The sequence below is a fragment of the Epinephelus fuscoguttatus genome, linkage group LG20, assembly GCF_011397635.1.
Source record: "Epinephelus fuscoguttatus linkage group LG20, E.fuscoguttatus.final_Chr_v1".
Lineage (NCBI taxonomy): Eukaryota > Metazoa > Chordata > Actinopteri > Perciformes > Serranidae > Epinephelus > Epinephelus fuscoguttatus.
The window spans coordinates 37,774,863-37,799,508 of NC_064771.1; the positions used below are offsets into that span (position 1 = coordinate 37,774,863).

The 24,646-nt window shown below is 42.0% G+C and overlaps 2 protein-coding genes across 3 annotated transcripts; both read left to right on the top strand.

The window, feature by feature from the left end:
* The first annotated feature begins 287 nt into the window (after positions 1-287).
* trim16 (tripartite motif containing 16) lies at positions 288-13,278 on the top strand. Of its 2 annotated transcripts, XM_049563301.1 has the most exons (6): positions 288-1,175; positions 7,281-7,376; positions 7,803-8,036; positions 9,472-9,643; positions 10,035-10,130; positions 12,190-13,278. In XM_049563301.1, exons 1-6 carry the CDS (start codon positions 507-509, stop codon positions 12,804-12,806), a joined length of 1,884 nt encoding a protein of 627 aa, XP_049419258.1. In that variant the 5' UTR covers positions 288-506; the 3' UTR covers positions 12,807-13,278. The 2 variants fall into 2 exon arrangements, with proteins under 2 accessions (XP_049419258.1, XP_049419259.1); XM_049563302.1 differs by lacking the exon at positions 7,803-8,036 and having other exon boundaries at positions 324-1,175.
* Positions 13,279-16,653: 3,375 nt separating this feature from the next.
* Positions 16,654-22,870, top strand: tvp23b (trans-golgi network vesicle protein 23 homolog B (S. cerevisiae)). Its single transcript, XM_049563402.1, has 7 exons — positions 16,654-16,736; positions 19,869-19,945; positions 20,230-20,374; positions 20,457-20,546; positions 20,724-20,849; positions 22,073-22,201; positions 22,294-22,870. The coding sequence occupies exons 1-7, from the start codon at positions 16,725-16,727 to the stop codon at positions 22,318-22,320; spliced, it is 606 nt and encodes a 201-aa protein (XP_049419359.1). The 5' UTR covers positions 16,654-16,724; the 3' UTR covers positions 22,321-22,870.
* The last annotated feature ends 1,776 nt before the right edge of the window (positions 22,871-24,646 follow it).

Here is a 24,646-nt window from a genome sequence, read left to right on the forward strand (position 1 = left end):
CAGTTTCAATGCTCACATGATGTAAGAGAGGAAGCAGGCGAACAGACAGACAAACGGCTGCAGACATGATTTCCTCAGTTTCATCAGGACAGTTCAATCAGGCCGAGACAGAGACATCAGAGGAACACTGAGTCTGTGTGTGAGGTGAGATTAAAACAATCAACAATCAGTTTCAGTCCAAACATAGTGCATGTTGGGGAATGCAACTCTACACCTCTGTGTTCCTGGTTTACAGTGCGGGCTCCACCCTGCGGCTTCTGTCTCCTCCAGGGAAGGGGAGGGCAGTGATTGTGCGTGGGGGTGTATCACTGCTCAGGGCTGAGGGGGCGGAGAGCTTTTAGACTGAAACTACGAGCCATGACTGTTCACATCCTCTAGGTGTGGCCTCCCAGGCTCCTCAGTGTGATCCAGGAACTACCGGCTGACAGAAGTGGCTGAGCCAGTTATTCTCAGAGAGCATAAGAGGAGTGGAAGTGAGGCCGGGCTGACAGAGACAGGCTGAAGACATGGCCGATACAGAGGCTCCCACCTCGAACCAGCAGCAGCAGCAGCAGTGTGGCTCCTGTCTCGGGGACAAAAGTAAAGGATGTCCTCAGTGTCTCCAGAGCCCGGACAAGCCTGAGCCTGCAGACGCTCCCAAACAGAACGGGACAGAGGCTGAAGCTGTGATCAAGAGTAAAGAGGAGCAGAGTCCGGACCCTAAGGCTGCAGAGGAGACCAAAATCCAAGAAGACCTGAAGGAGTCTGAGGACCCCAAGAAGCCTGAGGTGGAGGAGCAGAAGGAGGAGAAGGAGCAGACAGATGGAGAGGTGAAAAACGGAGCAAAAGAAGAGGAGGTAAAAGAAGAGGAGGTGAAGGTGGAACCTCTGGGCCCCGACGATGTGGTGTGCGACTCCTGCATTGAGAGCCCCTGCAGGGCCCTCAAGTCCTGCCTCACCTGCCTGGTGTCGTACTGTGAGGCTCACCTCCGGCCTCACCTGGAGAACCCCAAGTTCAACAACCACCGGCTGGTGGAGCCGCTCAGGGACATCGAGAGACGGACCTGCGAGAGCCACAACTGGCCCCTGGAGCTTTACTGCTGCGCTGACGCCTGCTGCGTCTGTCAGGACTGTGTGACGGAGGAGCACAAGGGCCACAACACCATGCCTGTGACGGAGGCTCGCAGTCAGATAGAGGCAAGTTTTTCTTAAATTCTCTGTCATTTCCCTTTCAGAAGTTTTGGTTCATACATCTAAATATTTTAAATTATTGAAACAGACCCTCATCACAGGTTGTTTCTCAGCGTGGACACAAACCAAAGAGTCATTTTTTCTTCACAGATTTATCCTCTTTGAAGGATTTTTAGAAACCCGCAGAGGTCAGAGTAGCCACTATTTCACAGGAAACAAAAGCTGGGAAGTCCGGAAAAAAAACCTTCTTGGATCCTGACCCTCAGGTCAGAAACTACAATCTGAAATCATTTATCAAGCCAAATGTCACAAATTCACTGGTTCCACATCACTTCTCTGCTTTACATCATTGTAAATTAAATGTCTTTGGATTTTTTTTTACTCTTAATTGGACAAAATAGTAATTTACAGACCGAGATTGTCATTTTATAAACTGAATTATTAAACAGACAGTAATTATTATGAATCATACTTAGCTGCAGCAGTCTTTGCACACACCAGTCTCAGATTACACCCGGCCTCCAGAGTGGTTTTGTTATCTGACATCTCTGTGTGTTTTCTGTTGCTATCGATTTTTCAATCTGTGGCAAAGAAGGCTGAGTCCATTACAGTGTGAGCGGTCATGAGGACTTAAATAACTGCCTTCGAGTAATAAATAAAGTTTTTCAACATCAAAACAAGTGCAGTTGATCTCAGTAGCTCTGAAATCATCGTTAAATCGTCCCCAGGCTGCTGCTCTCACATTGGAGAGAGATATATGTCAAACTGAGAGGCTCTGATGGATGTAACCTTCAGCACCAGAGGAGAGGGGATCTTCAAAATGCATCACAGTTGTTCTCACATGTCCAACATTGCAGCTCTGATCGCTTTAATCCCAATTAGGAGAGTAATTCTGATTTATATCCTCTGTAAAGGTCATCAAATCACCGGCTCGCTCTGTGTGATTAACAAGATATTTTGGCTTTCCAGCACTCTGGAAACTCAACGCTCGGATCTATTTCTCCCCTCTGACGCACAGAAAAAGCTCGAGCTTCAGCTAAAGAGTCATTCGTCTCTCTTTCTGACAGTTCCTGACCCTCAGGTTCAACAGTCCACTCCAGATTCCTGCAGCTTTTAGCCTCCACCTGTTATTTGCAGAGTGTTTTGTTGCAAAACCTCAAAGTGCTTCATTAGAGCCGTAAAGCAAACAGAGTCGGGAGGCCTGTAGTGTCGGGAAGGTGTTTGGGAATGTAGGTGAAAATACCACAAACGCCACTTTGAGTTCACGGCCGTTGCTGTTGGTGACCTGCGTGAGGAAATCTGATTGTGTTTGAATAGAAAACAAGAAGGGAAATATTTAAGTTTATATGTAAATAGATTCTGCTGAAGAGGAAATCATCTCACATTTTCAGCTCTTCCCGTTCAAAGAGGTTCATTTCCACAGAGCAGACATTAGACATGAAGACAACAGAGTGAGATGACTTCCTGTTCAGAGTTCACCTCCCACATTTACACACTAAACATCCTCTTTTCATAGAGCTCATTAGACAGCTGTTTCTACTGTGCACTGCTGCTGTGGTTGCAGGGCCATAAATCTGCTTCCTGTCAAACCAGGTGCAAGAAAAAATGTTGGCATTGTACATTTCTGCAAATCACAGATATATTCGTACATTATTATTTAGCGGACATGACTACGCTAATTTGTGGTTATGTTTAGGTAGAAATAGTTTGGAAAATATTACGTATTTGCTTAGAAACCCACTTTTGGGCCACAATCCTGCTGGAAACGCAGTAAAACAACCGCTTATCATGTTGCCATTGCTGCTGTAAAAATAGCGATGGGTTGGTGTTAAAGTCACCCACATTCAGGGGCTTAAAATCTGGGTAACACTTCATAAGACAGCACGCGTTTTAGAGTGTACCTCTCGCCCACGGGGAGGAGTTATACCCTAACTGCCGGGGAAGTACATGTAAGTTCCCGGGAGTTATATGCTCACTCCCGGGAACTTACATGTACTTCCCCGGCAGTTAGGGTATAACTCCTCCCCGTCACTTACCACATACTTTCCTGGTGGGAAAGTACATGTAAGTTCCTGGGAGTTATATGCTCACTCCCGGGAAAGTGGGCGAGAGGTACACTCTAAAACGCGTGCTGTCTTATGAAGTGTTACCAAAAGCTGCTGGAAGACGCAGCAATGTCTCACTAAAAAACAACTGCTTTTGTTGTTTGTTGGTCTCAGGCCATGTTTACACAAAAACGATCCACTGAAAACAGAATCCTTTCTCATTTTTGTTTTGAAAATGTTTTGCGTTTAGACAATAATGTTTTGATAACAATAACAGTATACATGCCAGGCCAGTAGTTGGCGGTGTGACGCTTACGCTTCCTTCTACAGAGCGGTGATGTACAAACAAACAAAATGGCAGCCGCATGAACGTTTGTCTGGACGGACGACGAGGTGGAGTCGCTACAGTAAATCTACACTATGATGGGGAAGCATTGATAAATTCAACAGGGTGAGCAGCACAAGCAGAGCTCGGGAGTCCGCCACTGTTGTTGTGATGGTCGACTTTCCCGTGCATGCCTAGTGACTGAACCGTAATGAGCATGTGAGAAAAGTCTCCCTTTTCAGAGGAACTGCATATTGCAAGTTTACATGACAACAGAGACGCTGCCGTTTCCAACATTGCGTTTTCAGGCACCCAAAACGCCGCTGTCGTGTAAACGATCGGCCAAAAACGCAACTAAAGTTTACTGTTTTCAGTTGAAATCTTCGTCGTATAAACGGGACCTCAAAGAGCGGTCTGCAGCCCAGGCGTGGTGCCAAGGTGTCACACCATCCACCATCCCCTCCACCTCCCGGTGACAAAGTCATACACCCGGTCTCACTCCAAAGTCGCCGAAATCCGGTGCTTGGGCAGTGACTCCTGGTGTCAGACACAGACGAAAAAATCTTTCACGTTGGCAAAATACGCTTCCTGTAAGATCATAAAGCCAAACCCTGCTCTCTTTTCCTAATACCAACCACATGTCCGTTAGCTAAACGTAACCACGAGCGTTTGTAGTTGAAGGGGGAAAAATGTCAATTCACAGTGTTGTGCCGACGTAGTGCTTTTATTTTGAAAGAGACTGTATCAAACTGTACATTTCCTGTGAAAACAGAAGTGTATTTTGAAAACAGACAATGCATGTAACAGGCTGAAGTTGACACGGCGTCCCAGAACGTCAACAACCAACACACCCAGGGTACCTTGGACGTCATATGTGGACGTGGAAAGTCCATGACCAAACGTGGACACGTGATCGATAACAGTTTGCTCCTCTTCACAGCAGCAGACTGAATATTTTTAGTCTGAGGATTCAAAACGACCTTCTGTGTTTTTAATTGTTGGGTATTTATTCTCCAGCACTGTGACTAAAATGTGATCCAGGAGACATAAACCACAGCAGCTAATTGCGACAGATTCCCTCTGGATATAAAAGATGAGCAGCTGTTAGGTTCTCACCTCTAATAAAATAAAACAGATATTTCTTGTCACAGTGCCAAACGGCAGATCTGCTGTACCTGTTTAGCACTGAGGTATTTCTGCTGATGTTCGCTGTCAGCACAGAGCTCTGCTCCTGCTTCGGCCTCGTGTCACTACAAATCATCCAGAGCTTAAAGTGGTGGATGAGTTAAATAAACACACATGAAGAAAACGTCAAAGTCAAGTTTGTGATCTTTGGAGGCAGATACAGGTCTGATTATACAGATTATACTCACTGAGTGCTAACGTGGCTTTGTGAAGTCAGGTTGATGAGTTTTTACTGTACATTTTATAGTATTTAGACATTTTAACTTAAGACAAATGGATACTAACAGGTGGTTTTGAGAATAGACTCAGGTCATCAATATGAATCCATACCAGGCTGAGTGCAGGTGCATATGGGCACAAACACTCACAAATATTACTGTTTTTACTCTGAGATGAAATATTTATTTACAATTCAGTTAAGTAGGCACAGATTTTTCCAAGTTTATTATATATGTAAGAGGGGGTAGGGTATACCGAGTAGATTTTAAAATCGGGCGAAGAGAAACACTGAAATAACCACACAGTGCAAGTCAAGTTGAAAAATAATTTATTCCAAAAATTAAAATAATTACAGTACAGACCCACCAGTGGTGTAGATAAGATCCTGAAAGAAATTAAGTTAAAATACTAAAATATTATTTATTAAAAACAAAGCAATAGTCATATAAAAAACATAACAGGCCCACGTAAAAATGTGAAACGAGAATTAAAACAATCAGCTGATCTTGGTCCAGTTATCTGGCAGCAGGCTCTTGCCAAAATGGTGTTGCGGCGCTCCATTCTTCTGTGTCTGAAGTCCACGCATCCACAGGCAACCTGTAACAAAGACATTCGGCAGCCACTGGTCCACAGCACTATGACCCGTTACACCCATGTCACGTAGTCGGGCAGATCGAGCTCTCAACTCTGCTGAGAAACATCCACCTGCAGCGCCGGAGACCCACCACTGTTTTAGACGTGCACATGCGCGAGTACCAGACTCTTGAGTTGTATGTTGTACGGACGGATTGCTAAATACATATTTAAGATTGTTACTGTAAAAATAACGTTAGCCTTGCGCTCATAAATTTTTGTTTAATGCAGAAATAGAAAACTTTGCTACTACCTAGCGCGCTAGCCTGCTAGCTAACGCTGTCTCCTTATCAGCGCCTGAATCATGGATCAATAGATAATATAACAACTTTCACTACAGTTCACTTTAGGAGGACCACTCCAAACTTTTTAGCTAACCTAGCTAGTGTGCTAGCTAATGCTGGCAGCCAGAAACAAACAACCATAATTCATTGTTAGTTCACTGCGCTATCATTGAAACAAAGAACACATTTTCTCATGGTGGTCCTTCTAAAATGAGCAGTGGTTGAAGTTACTGTATTCTACTGCATTCACTAGCATAGCTAGCTAGTTGAAATGTTGACTACTCCCACTACTGTGAAGTTTTTGACTGACAGGGGATTGTGAACCTTTGATTAGCCACATTAAAAATGATTGACAGATACCCGCCCTCTCGACTCGCACATGCGCACGTCTAAAATGGTGGCTCTCCGGCTCTGTGAGGGGATGATATTGACTCTGACAGGTTTCGAAGCGCCGAAGTGCTGTGGTCAATGATCGCTCCTCTGCACCAGCCTCTCTTGGTGGGCCACGCCTGATAGACTGCCAACCACTGCTGCTTCCAACGTGGTGTTGTCTCATCGTTGTCCCCTGGTGCTGCTTCCTTCGCGCTTTCTCTGCTCCCCTCAAGCCGTCCTCTTGAGTATTCTCTCTGGCTGTCCTTCCCGAACCGACACACCTGGCCTCTTTTTTTCAGCACCTTTATTGCTGAAGTCTGAAGCCCTCCCCTCCGCCAGTAAAACCAAGCACAATAAAAACATGCACGATAAAACACACTGAAAAGATTAAACACAATAAAAATATCACTTCCACCTTGTGACACATACATCAAAAGATCATCTGCAAATAAACTGATATTGATTTTTGCCTGTTTTGACAAATGTTCTTCAACTCCAACTGCATCGTGGGCATTCGTCACATAACTTGCATAACTCACTGACACTTTGTTGTTACAAAGAAGAGTGAGGAGAAACGGCATCCCCGTCTTGTACCCCTCCCTTTATGACATTCCTCAGACAATGCGATTCAGCTGTAGGGTGTGTATATATAATAATGTTGGGGAAGTCAGGTTGGTAACAGGCATAGACGTGATGCCCTGTCACAGTCTCAACCAGTGGAGATGCAGTGTTCCCCTCAGGGTCTAAACTTCATGGAAAAGAATTTACCTTGACTCCAGCCTCAACTCCGGAGTCGCCTGAACCTGCCCGAGGAATTCAGACAAGTCCACGCTCTGAAGTCTACAGATATCAGAGAGTAGAGTAGGATGCGTGACCCCCCTCCACCCTCCACCTCCTACAGACAGGAGAGGAAACTGGGAAACACCGTTTTCCTGCAGAAACAACCTAAATATTTACATCTGCTGAATACATTCACTGTTAGGATCGGGCATATTTTCAGCATGACAGCATGGTTGTGGTTTCTGTTCTGATCTGTGTTTGTTCACAGAGGGAGCTGAGGGAGAAGCAGACGGAGATGGCGAAGACGGTGACGGCGGGAGAGAACGCCATCAACAAACTTCAGCTCAACACAGTTTCTATTGAGGTAACACACCAGTGTGACTAATGTGAACTGAGCTCACCTGTGTCACAGGGATGTCACAATACTTAATGAAATAACAGCTGGCAGCAGCTATTCTTGTCTCAGATGACACCATCCTATAAGCCCTGCGGTGAGAAGCCACCTAAGCTGCACCGCCTGAGGCATGGGAGGAAACCAGTGTTTTCAGGTGGTAGTGAAGCAACGAAGCGTTCCCCCACTGAGCTGGAAGTTATGTCACATTATCATGTGACCTGATGCATTCCTGACCTGTTACCTGTCGGAGCTTTTGATATGCATCGCTTACTGACTCACAGTGTAAAGAATGCTCCGCCCACACAGCGTGATCTGAAACTAAAAGTTTTTAGGGGAGTTTTCCCATGTCTGAATCAAAGGTCTGAGCTGTACAAATAAAACTTGACTCTCCCGCAGCAATCTGTGACCGAGGTGCGAGCGGTGATTGAGAGCCAGTTCGAGGAGCTGCAGGCGGTTGTGGAGAGGGCGAAGCGGGAGGTGACGGAGATCCTGGAGGGCGAGGAGAAGCAGGCGCTGAGGCAGGCCGAGGGCATCCGGGTCCACCTGGAGCAGAGGTGCACAGAGCTGAAGAAGACGCAGGGGCAGATGGAGAAGCTCTCCAAGAACAAAAACGATGTGGATTTCTTACAGGTAACAGAAACACCACCTGGGTCGGAGAACATCGTCTGTTGGTTTGGTCATCTGAGCCTAAAAAACAAGAACAAGATCACCGGTGTTACTTTGAATAACCTCCAGCATCTGTATGAAGAGAGGGTCACCTCTAAAGCTCAGACTCTCAACAGCCCCTCCATGTTGAGTTTCAGATGTTCCCATCAGGGCGGAGGTTTTGCCGTCCTAAAAGTAGCACTAAGCGTTGCAGATCGTCCTTTGTCCCGTCTACCACTTATCTTAACCAGCAGTGACCACTGATGTCCATGATTGACCCCTGACAGTGTGTGATACTGGATTCTGTGTGTTATGTTATGTACTGTCTGTTTTGTTGTTCTCATGATGACTGTATCTCAAATTACCCCTCGAGGACTTTAAAGTTTACCTTATCTTATCTTACCTTACCTTACCTTACCTTATCTTAGGGTGAAGTCAGAGAGCCTGTTTACACCTGGTATTAACACGCGTTTCAGTGATCCAAACACAAGCCAAGACACATCAGCGTTCACACATGTGTCTATCGTTCGTCTTCAGCTGATCACTTGTGTTCAGATTTTGTTGCTGCCTATGTCACTCACCTGAGAGAGTTAAGGGCCCAGCACGCCATTAGTACATCCACATTCTCACCAGCATGCTCACTAGTCACATTAGCACTTGGCTCAGTACAGTTGTCATATCACTGTCAGCAGAATTCAACACGTCTTCTTCCTTAAGGCAAAACGATGGACGATCACACAACACTTTGTCCAACTTGTCTTAAAATGGGGAAGTTATAGAGCGTTAGCATGCTGTCACCAAAACAACCACCATGTCCTGAGGTGATGACGTAGTCCTTGTCGAGGTCACATCAGGACGCATCAGCGTTTACACCAGGGCCCCAGGAACGCTGTTCAGGTTTGCTTCTAGTATTTCCCATGCTTGGGAAATACTTGGAGCCTGCACATATTCAGTGAGTCACATACCTTGACAGTAAACCCGGAGGCTAGAGACTTTATGGACCTATGTGCCAGGCCATGGGTGGATTACTGAATGGGCACAGACTCAGGGCCCCCTAGCCTTCACTTACAAAATGTATCCCAAGTTAACACAAAATGACCAGGAAAAGACGCAAAACTATCACAAAGAGATGCAAAACATATAAAAAGACACTCAAAATGATCAAAAAGGGCAAAAAATTATCTCAACGAGCCACAAAATAACTACAAAACGGGTAAAATAAGCCCATAGATACGCAAAAGAACCACAAGGAGACACAAAATAATGAAAAAGTCACTCAATGACCTAAAAGGAGACAAAATTATCCCAAAAATACACAGAGGCTCAGAAATAAGAAGCCATAGTTTGTCTCAAAGCACAAAGTCATGCCTGCAGGCTGCAAAGATCCATCTCACTCCTGAATGTCTGTGTTTGTTCACAGGAGTACTCAGAGTGGAAGAAAGAAGCCACTGATATCTCTCTGCCTGGGATCTACATCGGCCTGACGGACCGTCTGAATTCCTTCAGCCGCGTGATCGTCGACTCCACAGAGGAGTTGTGTGCCATGCTCGTGTCCTCTTACATAGAGAAAGTTAAAGAGATCTGCAAGAATGGTAAGAAAAGCTAGCACAGGAAACAAAGCTGCTGGCAGTCTTGACTTGGGACTTAAGTGCAAAGACTTGAGACTTGTGACCTATATAACGATGACTTGGTCCCACCTCTGCTGCTGGGTGGAATCACATTAAACCACACATGTACAGATAGCTGTCTGAGCGTGTTCACACATGTGAGGAATGCTCAGCCTGTCACAGCCGCTCAGCTCAGCTGAAGATAATAAATATGCTAACAAACAACCCGAGTGCCTCTGACACACCTCTTCTGTGTGTCGCCTACAGAAGCTGAAAAACAGCACATACTTGTTTCTCTGTGATGTGAAGACAAATTGTATGCAAATGAAACCAGACTGTGTAACCAGAGACTGACGTGTGTTCTCTTTCATTGCAGATAAAATGGGAATAAAGACGACAGTTCATGAAATAGTTGCAGCCAAACAGAACATGTCCATACCAGATCCAGAGACACACGCAGACTTCCTCAAGTGTAAGTGTTTTATGTTTGAATATGACCATGAGATAGTAGTCCCTCCTCCATTATCAATCAAGAACGTCAGCAGTGGAAGAACTGACATCCTCAACCAGAAAAAAACGCATTGTACTCTTGTACAAACCACACATACATTACATTTCTAAATTATTATGTGGATATGTTGAGACGTGTTGCGTGTCGACAAGGCTGTGGTTAGGTTTAGGCACGAAAGTCACTTTATGGTCAGATAAAGATCATGTTTTGGCCTAACATGTTTGGTTTTGCAAGCACAATTCCAGCTGGAAGAGCAGTATTTCTCAATAAACAAACAGTTGCTTTTTGTGGCACTATGTCCGTTGGAAAAACAACAACTGCTTGACAAAGAAAAACCTACGTTTGGTCCTAAAAAGCAGCTGGAAACAGAGTGATGTCTCGCTAACAAACAACTGGTTGTGTTGTTTACTGGTCCAGAGCCGTGACTTTTTGGACGCACCAAATGTACAGAGCTGTAAAGTTGTCCACCATGGTAGCAGTTAGCTGCTAGCTAACCGTAGCTAACTTGTTTGTCCATTGTTTGGTCTGTGACGTAATAGGTCAACAGGAAAAAGGTCCAATACTAACAAGCTGAAAGGGGGCATATCTCCACCTATCGTAGAGGAGTCGCACATACTTGGCTCAATAAATGGATTCCCCTCCCGTGCTTGTATACTGGGACAAGGACTGTAGGCCAGTTAGATGCTGTAAGAACCATATTGATATTGGTAAGAATCATATGGTAGTTTTTCTTTAAAGATGTGGAAATGCTCCTTTAAGGCATGCCTTTGATGATGTCACAGCCAAACAGCCCTCAGAGATGGTTAAGCAGCCAAAGGAGCAAGACAGTTTTTTGACGGTGTGCCTAGTTGAGCCAATTAAGACTGAATCTTGTAACTTTGTTTTTTGATTTTTTAATTAAAGTTTTCAAACGGAGTTACTGCCTTGGAAGATTGATTTCGTGTCAAGCTTATTGCCAACGGACTGCTTAATAGTGGTGGTAATGTGGAGTAGGTCTACTGGATGGATGAAAGATTGCTGCTACAGATGTTCTCGTCCAGCTGGGACTGTAGCTCCACTTCACTGTACATGTAAGCGTACTGTGTTTGGTTTGTCCGTAGTGGGCTACCATAGAAACAACATGGCGATGTCTGTAGACAAGGACCTGCTCCCTATGTAGAGATAAACTGCTCATTTTAAGGTAACGAAATCACACAACGCTCCTTATTTACAGGTGATTATACGCTAAAGAAAACATACTTTAGCCTAGGTTTGTTGAAGGTGGCAGTGCTGTTTGGGCTGAGAAAGCCTGTGAGTTTGTCTGTCTCCTTTAACTTTAGCTTATATTGTAGTTATGCTATGTAGCGTGTGAAATAGAGTATGGTGAATGTGCTAGGAAAGGTAGTATCAGCACTGTCTCTACCTGGAGCTCGCATGTACGGAGCCTGGGTTTGTTGAAGGTGGCAGTGCTGTTTGGGCTGAGAAAGCCATGTGTAAGTAAGGTAAAGGAGGTTGTTGGGTTGGTGCGGGGAGCAGTGAGACCTGGCATTAGGGGAGTGTCTCTGGGACGCCAGAGATCACTGTCTAGCCTCCTGGAGGTGTCGTGGGACCAACTAGATGAAACACTGGTGAAAGGAGGTTCCCACCCGATGACCCCAAAGACATGTTAGTTATCACTGCTCACTGGTCTGTATAGTTAAGCCTTGCCATAATAGCTTATCATAGGGCTTAGGAGGTTATTCACTGAGTGCTGATCCTTTCTCCAGAGCACAAACTTCTTATGTTTATTTGAACTTATATTATATTCCAAGTCTGCCAATACACCCTCTAAATCCTACACACTGGGCCTTTAAATAAACTGCCATACTGTAGACATCCGAAAACATGACATCACTGTGGTTTTGTACAGAGTCACGAGTCAGGCTACTATGTTGTGACTATGGAGGATGTGACCCCAGTGACCTCAGTGGTGTTTGTCCTCCTGATTACAGTCTTATGTCACACTTACAACATGAGTAAACGTTTTCACAATCCTCCCCAGACGCCGCCCAGGTGAGTTTCGACGCTGACACCGCTCACAAGTTCCTGCGGCTGACGGAGGAAAACAGGAAGGTGACCAACACCACGCCGTGGCAGCATCCTTACCCTGACGTACCCGAGAGGTTTGAGCACTGGCGCCAAGTTCTGGCAGCAGAGAGCTTCTATCTGGGGCGCCACTACTTCGAGGCAGACATCAGCGGCGAGGGCACGCACATCGGTCTGACCTACAAGAGTATCGACCGCAAAGGCAGCGAGAGCAACAGCTGCATCACAGGAAACAACTTCTCCTGGTGCCTCCAGTGGAACGGCCGCACCTTCTCCGCCTGGCACAGCGACGTGGAGACGCCTCTGAATGTGGAGAAGTTCACTCGTATCGGGGTGTACGTGGACTACTCAAGGGGCCTCCTGGCTTTCTACGGCGTGGATGAAACCATGACGCTCATCCACAACTACCAGGCAGAGTTCCTGGAGCCGATTTACCCGGCTTTCTGGTTGTCCAAGAAGGAGAATGTCGTTGCCTTGGTGGTGCCAGGGGAGCCATTACGGCTCAAAAGCCCGTCTCCTCCCACTTCACCTGCAAACGGAACTATCGTTTCAAAACCAGCAGCACAACAATGAGTAGAAGTCAGTTTCTCCTGGATCATTAAGGGACAATTCAACAATATGACACTGCTGCTTTTAAAATGTTTGCCTCTCAAAAATAGATTTAATATCTGAAACTTTAAAGGGATAGTTTGGATCTTTTGAAGTGGGTTTGTATGAGCTTTCTTGTCAGTACTCCAGCCTGCTTCTCCAAACTGTGGCTGTGCTGCCTGACATCTGCTGTAGGTAACACACCGACTATGTGTAAGTACTTCATACAACCCAACTTCAAGAGATCCAAACTGCCCCTTTAAGGAAAACATAAACCTGTTTACAGCAGCCTGATATTTTGTAAAGCTAATATAAGTTCTGAATGTTTATCTGGTGTATGTTTGGGTTTAAGTCGTATTTATGCTCCTGTACTTTTGGGACTACTGTTACTTTTCATCCCACTGTGAATTCAGAGGTGTTCTATATTTTCTGTAGGCAAATAAAAATTTGTATCTTCATTTGCAAAAAAAAAAAAAAAAAAAAAAAAAGGCGTCTGGTTTCATTCACAGCTCGAGTTTCCTTATTGCATCAACTGGTGGAAACACAGGGAAGTAATTTTGTCTGTTGCAATCATCATAAATTCAGAGTCATGTCTGAAATGATTAAATACAGGTGAGAGATGTTGTCAGAGTCCACCAAACAAGACAGGATCACATATGTATGTAGTTCACGTAGAAGCTCAAGGTAGAATTTTGATATCGACCAAAACAAAAACAGGCACCCTAATGCGTAAAATACAGTAACATTAAAGGATAACTTTGGTATGTTTCAACCTGAGCCCTGTTATCTCATGTTGTTGTGTGTTAGTGACTTATTGGAACAGCTGTGTCTTAAACTGATTCAGTATTGTGTGAGCGCTGCAGCCGGCAGCCATGAAACAGACTTATATAATCCCTCAGGGGAATATTGCACCGAACCTCAACTCTAACAGCCCTGAAATTACTTTCACCGAAGCCACCAGAGTCCATTTAAATTAACAGTAATTTTATCATCGTATGACACACGTCATTCAAAGTTGACAGAAACAAAATAGATCTCATAAAAACCACCTTGGTTCATCTTTCCACTGTTCCAACAATCCCCAGCTCTGGTTAGGTTGAAATAAACCCTTATTTTCCCCAGTTAGATGTAAAAATATTCTGCCTCTATACACGCTTAAATTACCATTTATTTAAATGGAGTCTGGTGAGTTTGACGATGGTGATTTCAGGGCTGTTTCTGTTTAACCCTTTGAAACCTGAGCAGACTGATTTGATTTCTCACAGAATAAATAGGAAGAAGGCAATGAGCAACCAAAAAAAAATGACGCAAGAAATTAGTAAAAAGAGAAAATTAAAAACAAGAAAATTAGTCAAAGCAAAAAGACATTAAAAAACAAACAAACAAGAAAATTACCTCAAAAAATTCTAATAATTCTGTTCCATAATTTTTAATTTGTAACAATAATAATAATTATTAATATATATTTTTCCTAGCCATTTCCCCAGTTTAAAAAAAAAAATTCTATATCCTTTTCTTTTGAGTTTTTTCCCCCATGTTTTTCAAAGAAATCGCACCAAATTGCTCAAAGGTTCAAAGGTTTTAATACTTGTGAAAGGAGTCTGAAAGCAGCACAAGAAAAGTGATGTCACCCCAGGTTTCAAAGGGTTAAACAAAAAGGATCTTACTCTTTAACTAAAAGGTCTGTCTCTGTAGGGATCCTTTCAGTTGTGTTGTCAGACACAAACAACAATCTGAGCCTGTCAGTGGCAAAAACAAACACTTTTAGTGGACATAGTAAATTGATGGTGCGCCAGTGTGGCCACATTGCAGTATATTTTGTGGTTGCTAGCAGCAGCGTTCTCCTCAATACTGGACCAATTACAGACGTGATTGTTCACATTAGTCACTTACACACAAAAACAAAAATATGATCCAGATTGAAAAATACTAAAGTTGCCATTAAAGTTGTGTAACACAGCAAACTGATGGCAAGATCTAAGGTTTGCCTATTTAAGTGCAATTGGTGATAATAAAGTACGGTCTCACACCACACTCGCCCCATGGCCTTCCCTTGTGAAATGTCACCCAAATTAACACGTACCAACCAGGAAGAGACTCAACTTCAAAACAAAGAAATGCAGAGAATCTGCAAAGAGACATAAAGTAACTCCAACAATGGGAAAAAGAATCACAAATGACAATAAAAGACACAAAACCACCACAAACTGATGCAAAATGACCACAAAGAGATGCCACAAAGTCTGTGTGACTTCAGAATCAGAATCAGTACGTGTGCACATACAAGGAATGTGACTCCGGTAGACTTGCTCTCAATATACCAGAATTGACAGAAGTACTCAAAATTAGAGTGGAATATACAGAAATATACAAATATACAAAAAATATATACAATATACAAGGATGCAGTGTTTGTTGTTTGACTGTCAGGAGTTCATCAGAGCGACAGCCTGGGGGAAGAAACTGTCTTTGTGATGGGCTGTTTTGGCGAACAGTGCTCTGTAGCGCTTACCAGAGGGGAGGAGATTAAACAGAATGTGTCTGGGGTGTGAGGGGTCTACACTGATGTTCCTGACCCTTGACCTGTACAGGTCCTCGATGGAGGGAAGGTCAGTCCCAATAATCCTCTCTGCACACCTGATTGTCCTTTTCAGTCTGTTCCTGTCCAGTTTGGTGACAGATCCAGATGGTGATGGATGTGCAGAGAACAGACTGGATTATGGCTGTGTAGAACGTGATCAGCAGTTCTTGTCTTGTCCACTTCAAGTCCCGAGAGACTGAGGTACCCAGAAACCCGAAGGTGTCCACAGTTGACACTGTGCTGACTTGCTCCAGAAGTGGTGGGGCCCTTTGCATACCTGTGCCCAGGGGCCCATTGTCTTATAATCCTCCGATGGCTGTGTGAACAAATTAGTGTGGAAACTTACATTTAGTCCTGCTGTGGAGTTTTTTTTTCATACAAAGCCACACTAAAATCAAGTCCAGATGTTTTCTCCACCATATCTTATTTTTAAAAATGTCAACCCTAAAACTGTCTGTCCTGTTTTCTACAGAATCCATGCATCAGGGGGTACAAAACTTCTCATAAAGCACAACAAATGTTTACAAGGCTTACAGGTAGCACATTAATACACCTGCAGCATTTTACATATCAATGCGATAATATAATATAATATAATATAACGTAACGTGACGTGACGTGACGTGACATGATATAATATAACGTAACATAACATAACATAACATAACATAACAATATAATATAATATAATATGACATAACATAATATAACATAAGGTAACATAGCATAATATAATATAACATGACATAACATAACATAACATAAACATAACATGACATGACATAACATAATATAACATAACATAAACATAACATAATATAACAAAACATAATATAATATAACATGACATAACATAATATAACAACATAATATAACATGACATGACATAACATAATATAACATGACATGACATGACATAACAACATAATATAACAACATAATATAACATGACATGACATAACATAATATAACGTGATGTGACATGATATAATATAACATAAGGTAACATAACATGATAATATAATATAATATAATATAATATAATATAATATAATATAATATAATATAATACGATATGATATAATATAATATAATACAATATAATACAATATAATATATACACATCAGTTCTCAGAGGTATTATATAATAAGCACACGATAAACACTCCAATTAAACTAATTATTAAACTACTAAAATAAAAACGCAACCTTTGCAATGACGTAACAAATACGTGGCACGTTCTGGTCAGCTGACCACCTTGTACAGTGACGTGTATTCCAACTGAGCATGTAACCACGGAAGATCCTGCTGAAATTTCAACATGCTAACAGACGTAAGTGACTCGTTTTACTGTTTATTAGTTATGTGCAGTGTGTAATATGTCCAGCAGCTGATGTGGCGTCATGTAGTGAGTCTAATAACATGAAGTTAGCTCGTCGACACAAAGTATCCTCCAGCTGAGTTGAACATCTGTCGTGCTAATGTCGCTAAGTAGTTAGCTAGCATGCTAGCTTTGGTGCCTATTTACATGTACACACAGCGAACGTTAGCTTAGCTTCGGCTTTCCAAACCTCATAGCGGTGAAGTTTTCCTCTGATAAACAGTCTTACAAGTGTTTAGTTTACGTTTGTGTATCGTTACATGGATATAAACTTTGTTGCTAACAGTCACCTAACGCTAGCAAGCAGCATCAGTGTCAGCTAACGTTAGCTGTTAGCCTAACTTAGCTACGTTGTTCCATTATTACAATGCTGAAACAAAGATATAAACCAGCACCTTAAGTCAACAACGACGCTTCCGCTGTTGATTTATTTGTCATGTGTAATTTTAAAGGAGAGGCCATTTTCTTGAAGTGTGGTTGTATCGGCTACTCATCCATAGACTGTGTAATTTAATTTAATTTAATTACCTAATATATTCGGCTGCTGTTAATTGAATTCACTGTCTGAAACTGTAATGGTGCTTTGGCAACACACATGAAATGTCATGCTAATAAAGCTCAGTAAATTGAAATGAACTGACTAAAACACAGTGTTGGGCACGTTACTCTCTAAATGTAATAAATTACATATCATTAGCTGCCTTCATTTGTAAGTAATCAGTTACTTATTACTCTACTTTTGAGATACTTTCACCAAAATGACCTCAGAAGAACTAATGTTGATTTTAAATGGATGAGGGTTGTGTTGTTTCACAGCAGGTAGTCAGGTCTGACACATTAATGTGTTCACACACAGTGGTTACTACTTTGTATTGAAATCACCTGCTGATATTTATAGTTGCATGATGATATAAAACAATTAAACAGCCTAAACTGTTTAAAATAAATGAATCTCATGGACACAGGGAGGGTCAGGCACATGATCAGAGTCTGATAATTGTGAGATATGGATAAATATTTGTAGGCCTATGATGTGAAACACAATAAACAAATATTGAGGTTAGCACAACAAACAGAAGGGCGTGTGATCAAGTCACGAGGGCAATGCCGGTTCCTCCTCATATCCTGGAGCAACTTCCTTCTGGCTGAAGCCTGCGGGCTCACGTGTCATGGCCCTGCTGCTCTGTGGCATCACACAGGCTCAACAACAACACGTATCTTAGCCAGCTGAACAAAGTCCCACCTAAAAATTAATATCAGTTTAAGTGAACGCTATATAGAGACTATTTTACCTTAATGTCAGAGTGATTTCCAACAGGAAAAAGAAGCTGTTATGTTGCTTTCTTCCAAGCCAGACTCCATTGAGGAAAATAATGATTTAACATCTCTGATCACAGGAGCTGCTGGTCTGCTGCTGCCTCCATCAGCTAGTTTGTTTGAGCTATTGTGTGATTCAGGTGTTTTAAAGGGTTAGTTCGCATTCACCAAAGTCACACAATAACACTAACTAACTAACTAACTAACTAACTAACTAACTAACCTGTCAAGGCAGCAGTCAACCACTTGTTTCTGTGTTCTGTGTGCTAAAATTACTGTTTTTCTTAATGGAGTTTGGTAACTTTAATGACCGTGTAAATGGTGAACTGTAGTTGTTAAAAACTCAAGCAGTAAAAATACTCTCAATGTAGCGTACACTTAAACTGATATTGATTTTTTTTTAGGTGGGGCATTTTTTGTGTTGGCCAGAATATATTTTGTTGCTGAGCCCCATCCACAGCAGTACATTGCTTAGCTTCTGTGTCGGACTCCTGAAATCTTCTCCAAACTGGGGGTGTGCTGATTGACATGTACTGTATGTAAACTTAAAAAAATCTGAGCTAAACCTTTTAAATAAGCAGTTGTTTTAAAATCAGTTAGCACTGAAACCTTAGCAGTGAACATTTACGACTTTTTTTTAACTTGTAATAAATAATTAGAAATCAAAACAAGAATAACCAATAAATGCACAGTAAATATAAACTGCAAATTCTCAATAAACAAAATAGATAAATATAACATCTCCAAAAAGGAGTAGGAAGAAGAATACACATACATGGTCCTACTCATTTTGAACTTAGTGTTTATTGAATATACGTAAGAATAATAACCTTAATATCTATCGTATACAGTATAACATAACTATTTACCGTTACCTAGTTAATCAAATATAACTTAAAGGTCCAGTGTGGAAGATTTAGGAGGATTTAGTGGCATCTAGCAGTGAGGGTTGCAACTAGCTAAAACTTCTCCAGCTAGAATTCCTTCAGTGTTTATTGTTCAGGAGGTTTTTATTGGGAGCCGGAAATCCACAGAGGTCTATTCGTCTATTTGTAGGTGATTATACACTAAAGAAAACATACTTATTGTGTTCAGTTTCTGCCAATATATCATTGTAAATCCTGCACACTGGATGTCGTTTTATATAGACATACATAATCATTGTGCAGATGCCATCCAGCATAGATGGATAGATACATAGATAGATAGATAGATGGATAGATAGATGGATAGATAGATAGATAGATAGATAGATAGATGGATAGATAGATGGATTGATAGATAGATGGATTGATAGATAGATAGATAGATAGATAGATAGATAGATAGATAGATAGATAGATAGATAGATAGAAAATGTTCCTCTGAGTTTAGAACCGCCTTCCCTGTCTGAAAACATGTTACATTATTTTTGCAGTATTAAGTTTTATCAGATCCATGAACTTTAAAGCCTGCTTCTTTAAAATCAGCACGTGTCTTTGTTTACAAAATCCTAGATTGTTTACTGTCCTTGTGGCTGTCAGCAATAAATAAAAATGACACTTGTGAACTTATGAAATACTTCCACGAACATTTGTCTTACTGAATACACAAAGAACACGAAGAATTTAAGAACCAGTATTGTTAGTAAAGACTAAAACATGTTGTTACCGCTCAGCTCACATGACCAACGACTGGTCCTTATGTAAACAGAGCTGAGGCTGTAGTTAAGATGGTTTTGTGTACTTAGTCTCTGAGGATTCAGCCTCTTCCTTATTGATCCCTCAGGATACCAATGATGAAGACGTGTCTCTGTTTGACGCGGAGGAGGATGCAGGGAAAAGGTCAAAGAGGACCAATATTAAGTAAGTTAACAGAGCTGATGGACTATAAGTGTGTCTCAGTACTGGCTGAACTACACATGATTTGTTTTAGTTACTTTTCAAGCAAGAAAATGCCAAATATGTTCATGTTCCAGCTTTTAAATGTGAGGATCTGATACTTGTCTTTGCCATGTGTGACAGGAAACTGAATATACTGAGTTATTGATTGTTGGTTGCACAACACAAGCAGTTTGAATCCATCTTGGCTTGTTTTACGATGCAGGTAAAACATGCTCAATGTTGTGTTAAACGTGTTCTGTCACCAGGCATCCAGTGGCCTCCTTCTTCCACCTCTTCTTCAGAGTTAGTGCCATCATCGTGTACCTGCTCTGTGGGATCATCAGTAGCAGTTTCATCGGCTGCATGGTCGCGATAATCCTCCTGCTGTCATGTGACTTCTGGACAGTAAAAGTATGTCCTTTACTTCTTTTTAAGATGCATAGAGTCATTAACAGGAATTCTTTTCACAGTGCTGATGTTAATGTTTTTACAGAACATCACTGGGAGGCTGATGGTCGGTCTGAGGTGGTGGAACCAGGTGGATGATGATGGACGTAGTCACTGGGTCTTTGAGGCTAGGAAGGTAAGCTAGCTTGTTCCATGTCGCTGTGTGCGCTTTGGTGTCACAGTAGTTGTTGTGCGTCACATGACACTGACCTCTTGGACTGTATGGAGTTGATAAATGAGCTCTTTGACTTGTCAACAGGCTTTATGGTCTTTGCAGATGTTCTAGTTGTGAGAATATCCTGTTTTCTTTCAGGGAACTGGGAAGCAACAGGCGTCAGATTCTGAGTCCCGAATCTTCTGGATCGGACTGGTTGTCTGTCCGGTTCTCTGGGTGATCTTTGCTTTCAGCACCCTTTTTTCCTTCAGGATTAAATGGGTGGTAAGTCCTCAACTTTAAAGGATAAAACTGCTGCCATGTTTATGTTGTCTTATTGTCAACAAATCCCTAAAAAAGGCAGTCATTGTGTTAGCCCATTTCTGAATACTCTCTGACCTTTCTGTCCTGTCTGAGGCTCTCAGCACCAAGCCTACAGCTAAACCCCACCTCGGGGTATTTTGGCATTTCAAGATGTTTCATCTTCTCAAAATTACTTCCTGACAGTGTTGATTAGCCACACTGTTCGCCACATACTTGTTTGACAAATAGCTTAAGTTTAAAAGAGTTTAAAAGAAGAGCGTTGTTGCTCAAACAGGAAGATGACATATGACCATAGCAGAAGCTGCAGGTCATAGGTCATCGTCCAAGCTTGCCCAGGTGCTCTGTCATGCCTCTCTGCACCTGAGTGGCAAAGTGATAAACATCGCTGTGAGCAGAAACCCCGCAATGAGCCATGACTTTGATAGTTAATCATTCATGAATACACACCCAGTGAGCCCATGGATGGATTACTGAACGGGCCGACCAGGCGCTGGTCCAAGGGCCCAAAGTGTCAGGGGCCCCCAGGGCTTGACTTGCAAAATGTAACTTAATTCACACGTAGTGACCAGAAAGAGACTCAAAACGACCATAAATAGATGCAAAGACAAAAAACTCACTACAAAAAGGGGCAAAACGATCAAAAAAATACACAAAATTACATAAAAGAGAAATAAAATGACACAAAAGCACGATAAATGCGACAATAAAGAGGTGCAAAACAACAACAAAAATAGAGTCTGTGTGTCCCTGTGTAGATGAGGTGGGGCCTTTTGCAGATGTGTTCCCAGGGGCGCCATTGTCTCATGATCCGCCCATGACTCAACCAACGAACAATATGCATTCAAACTAAAATAGCAGCAAGTACTTTCATGTTTGCTTTTTTGTGCTTGTGTTAATATGATTGTTGCGTGTGACAGAGCTGCTTAATTATTTATATGTAACTAAAAAAGCTAAGAGAGCTTGTGGAACGAGGCAAACTCGCCGCTCGCTTATCTCCCAGCTGATTAGATGTGTGCGAGCAGCGCGACGCTGGCGGCAGTATCTCCCAGAATGCGAGACATTGGCTCAGGTGTAATTGGGTTGATAATAAGATACATATGAACGACCATCAGCCTCGTACTTTCATAAAGTCCTTTTGCTGTCAAATCACAAATATTAAACTGTGACTGTCGTCCTCCACACAGCCTGTTGTGATCATGGGCGTGGTGTTGCAAGGGGCCAACCTCTACGGATACGTGCGGTGTAAAGTGGGAGGCAAGACCAGTTTAAAGAACATGGCTACAAATTATTTTGGACGACAGTTCCTCAAACAGGTGACTTTATATTTTGAGTAGAACACACTGATTAGTCTCAGTATTTGTTGTTTAATGAATCCTCACGTGTGTGTTGTGTTTTCCGTCCCCAGGCGCTGTCTAAAGAAGAGGAATCGTAGAGTGCAGCTCTGCGATTTTAACACGTTTGCATTATTCTTAATGCTGTTATATCTATTCTTTTAGCAGGTATGTACGTAGAGAGAAACCTTTTTGCAATCTGAACTGAAAATAACTGTTTTTGATTTTTTTCTTTTCTTTCTAACTTCATGTGTGACCCCATCAGTCCCAAATCTATAGAGAGTTTTCTTAGAGAGGTTTGAGGTCTGGTGGCTGTTTCCAATAACTGAGGCAATAAACCCCAAAGACTTTAACTTTGTGTACATGCATGAATGAAACAGGGTGTAAAGGCTTCAGATGTAGTTTGATGTGTCCTGTCATCTCACAGCTCCCTGAGGTGTCTTATTTAGTTTGTTTTCATTGCCTCTTCAATCTTTATAAAACTAAACCATGTCGTTTCTGAGAGGTGTCGTACAAACATTTTTGTTTGTATAAAAGAAAAGGTTGTAAAGTAACAGTGCAAAGAATTCCAGGAGATTTGTAAATATGTATGTAAAGAAACTATGTGGAACATCTTCTTTTGTGCAAATACATTTGTAACATTTTTCCGAACAGTGTGGTGTTTTTTATTGATGCATCATGCACGCAGGTGTTATTGTGACCAAACAAAAGTACAGGTAAAATCTGATGAGTTGTGTCAGTCGTTTAAAAAAAGGATAATGATTTAATACAGACAATACAATGTTGTCAGGTCATCAGTTATCATGAATGCAGTATGTCAAGAACACCTCAAGGAATTTCTTCAAATTTGGCACAAACGTCCAGTTGAACTCAATGATTATCGAATTAGATTTAGTGGTCAAAGGTCACTGTGACCTCATGTCATACTCATTCTCGTGAATGCAATACCTCAAGAACACCTTGAGGATATTCCTGAAATTTGGCACAAATGTCCACTTGGGATCAATGATAAACTGAGGATTTGGTGGTCAAAGGTCAAAGTCACTGTGACCTTGCATCTGTCTCACTGTCATGAATGTAATATCTCAAGAATGCCTTGAAGGAATTTCTTCGAATTCGGCACAAACGTCTGCTTGGACTCAAGGATGAACTGTTTAGAATTTGGTGGTGAAAGGTCAAAGTCACTGTAGCCTCGCGTCAGTCTCATTCTCATAAATGTGACATCTCAAGAATGCCTTGAGGGAAGTTCTTAAATTTTGGCACAAATGTCCACTTGGACTAAACGATGAACTGATTAGATTAAGTGGTCCTAAGTCAAAGGTCACTGTGACCTCACATCGAACTCATTCATGCGAATGCATCTCAAGAACACCTTGAGGGAATTTCTTGAAATTTGGCACAAACGTTGACTTGGATTCAAAGATAGCTGATTAGAGTTTGGTGGTTAAGGTCCAAGTCACTGTGACCTTGCGTCCATTTCTTTCTCGTGAACGTGATATCTCAAGAGCACCCCAAGAGGATTTCTTCAAATTTGGCACAAACGTCCACTTAGACTCAACGATTAACTCATTAGATTCAATGGTCACAGGTCAAAGGTCACTGTGACCTTAAGTCTAACTCGGTCTCATAAACGCAATTTTTCAAATTTGGCACATCAACATCTACTTGGACTCAAGGATGAACTGAGCACAATTTGGTGGTCAAAGGTCAAGTTCACTCACAAAACATGTCTGTTTTCTAATAATGACAGAAATTAACTTAAATGGCTAATAGGATATAATAATAAGGTGATGACATCTTATATATAGTAGGTCAAAGGTCAACTTCACTGTGACATCATAATATTCTACAAAAATACTTCTCTGGCCATCTATCAACGTCCTAACTCAGGAACAGGAGGGGAGACATTTGGTTGGAATGGGTGTCCATCTTGAAACTGCTGTTCTTTTAAATGTTCTGAGCTCTCAGGGGGAAGGTGTGTGTGAAGCAGCCATGTTTTAGAATTTGTAGCTTCATTGCAAAAACATCCATATTTGAAGTTTAACTACACTTTGAGTCCTTCAGTAGACTCCAGCGCCTCCCAGTGGCGCCTTTAGGTCACTACATATTATGTGCTATATGTTGTCTTAGCTTACTGTCAGTTAGAAAGAGCTCACATTGTTTTACACACAAGTTTTAAGCATATTACTTAATTAATAATTATCAGTATTGAGTCAGCCACAACAAACATGGCGTCATTTTTGTTCCAAACACTCCCGGGATGAGCCACACGGAAGAGAAGCCTCGCCTTCGTCCACTTCTCCAAAAGACCGGAACTTGGGAGATTGTGCTTTCAAAATAAAGACGTTTCAATTTCCACGCAGGGAAATGCATTATTTATGCGTCAGTTCTACGGCTAATTCTCACCTACGCTAACTTATTTCCATT

What these genes read in the sequence shown, in the direction of transcription:
- tvp23b (XM_049563402.1), top strand. An exon ending in GTGACTTCTGGACAGTAAAA is followed by an intron (nt 20,375 to 20,456) that starts GTATGTCCTTTA and finishes ATGTTTTTACAG; the next exon opens with AACATCACTGGGAGGCTGAT. An exon ending in GGGTCTTTGAGGCTAGGAAG is followed by an intron (nt 20,547 to 20,723) that starts GTAAGCTAGCTT and finishes GTTTTCTTTCAG; the next exon opens with GGAACTGGGAAGCAACAGGC.
- trim16 (XM_049563301.1), top strand. Translation starts at nt 507, where the DNA reads ATGGCCGATACAGAGGCTCCCACCTCGAACCAGCAGCAGCAGCAGCAG. An exon ending in ACGATGTGGATTTCTTACAG is followed by an intron (nt 8,037 to 9,471) that starts GTAACAGAAACA and finishes GTTTGTTCACAG; the next exon opens with GAGTACTCAGAGTGGAAGAA. An exon ending in TAAAGAGATCTGCAAGAATG is followed by an intron (nt 9,644 to 10,034) that starts GTAAGAAAAGCT and finishes CTTTCATTGCAG; the next exon opens with ATAAAATGGGAATAAAGACG.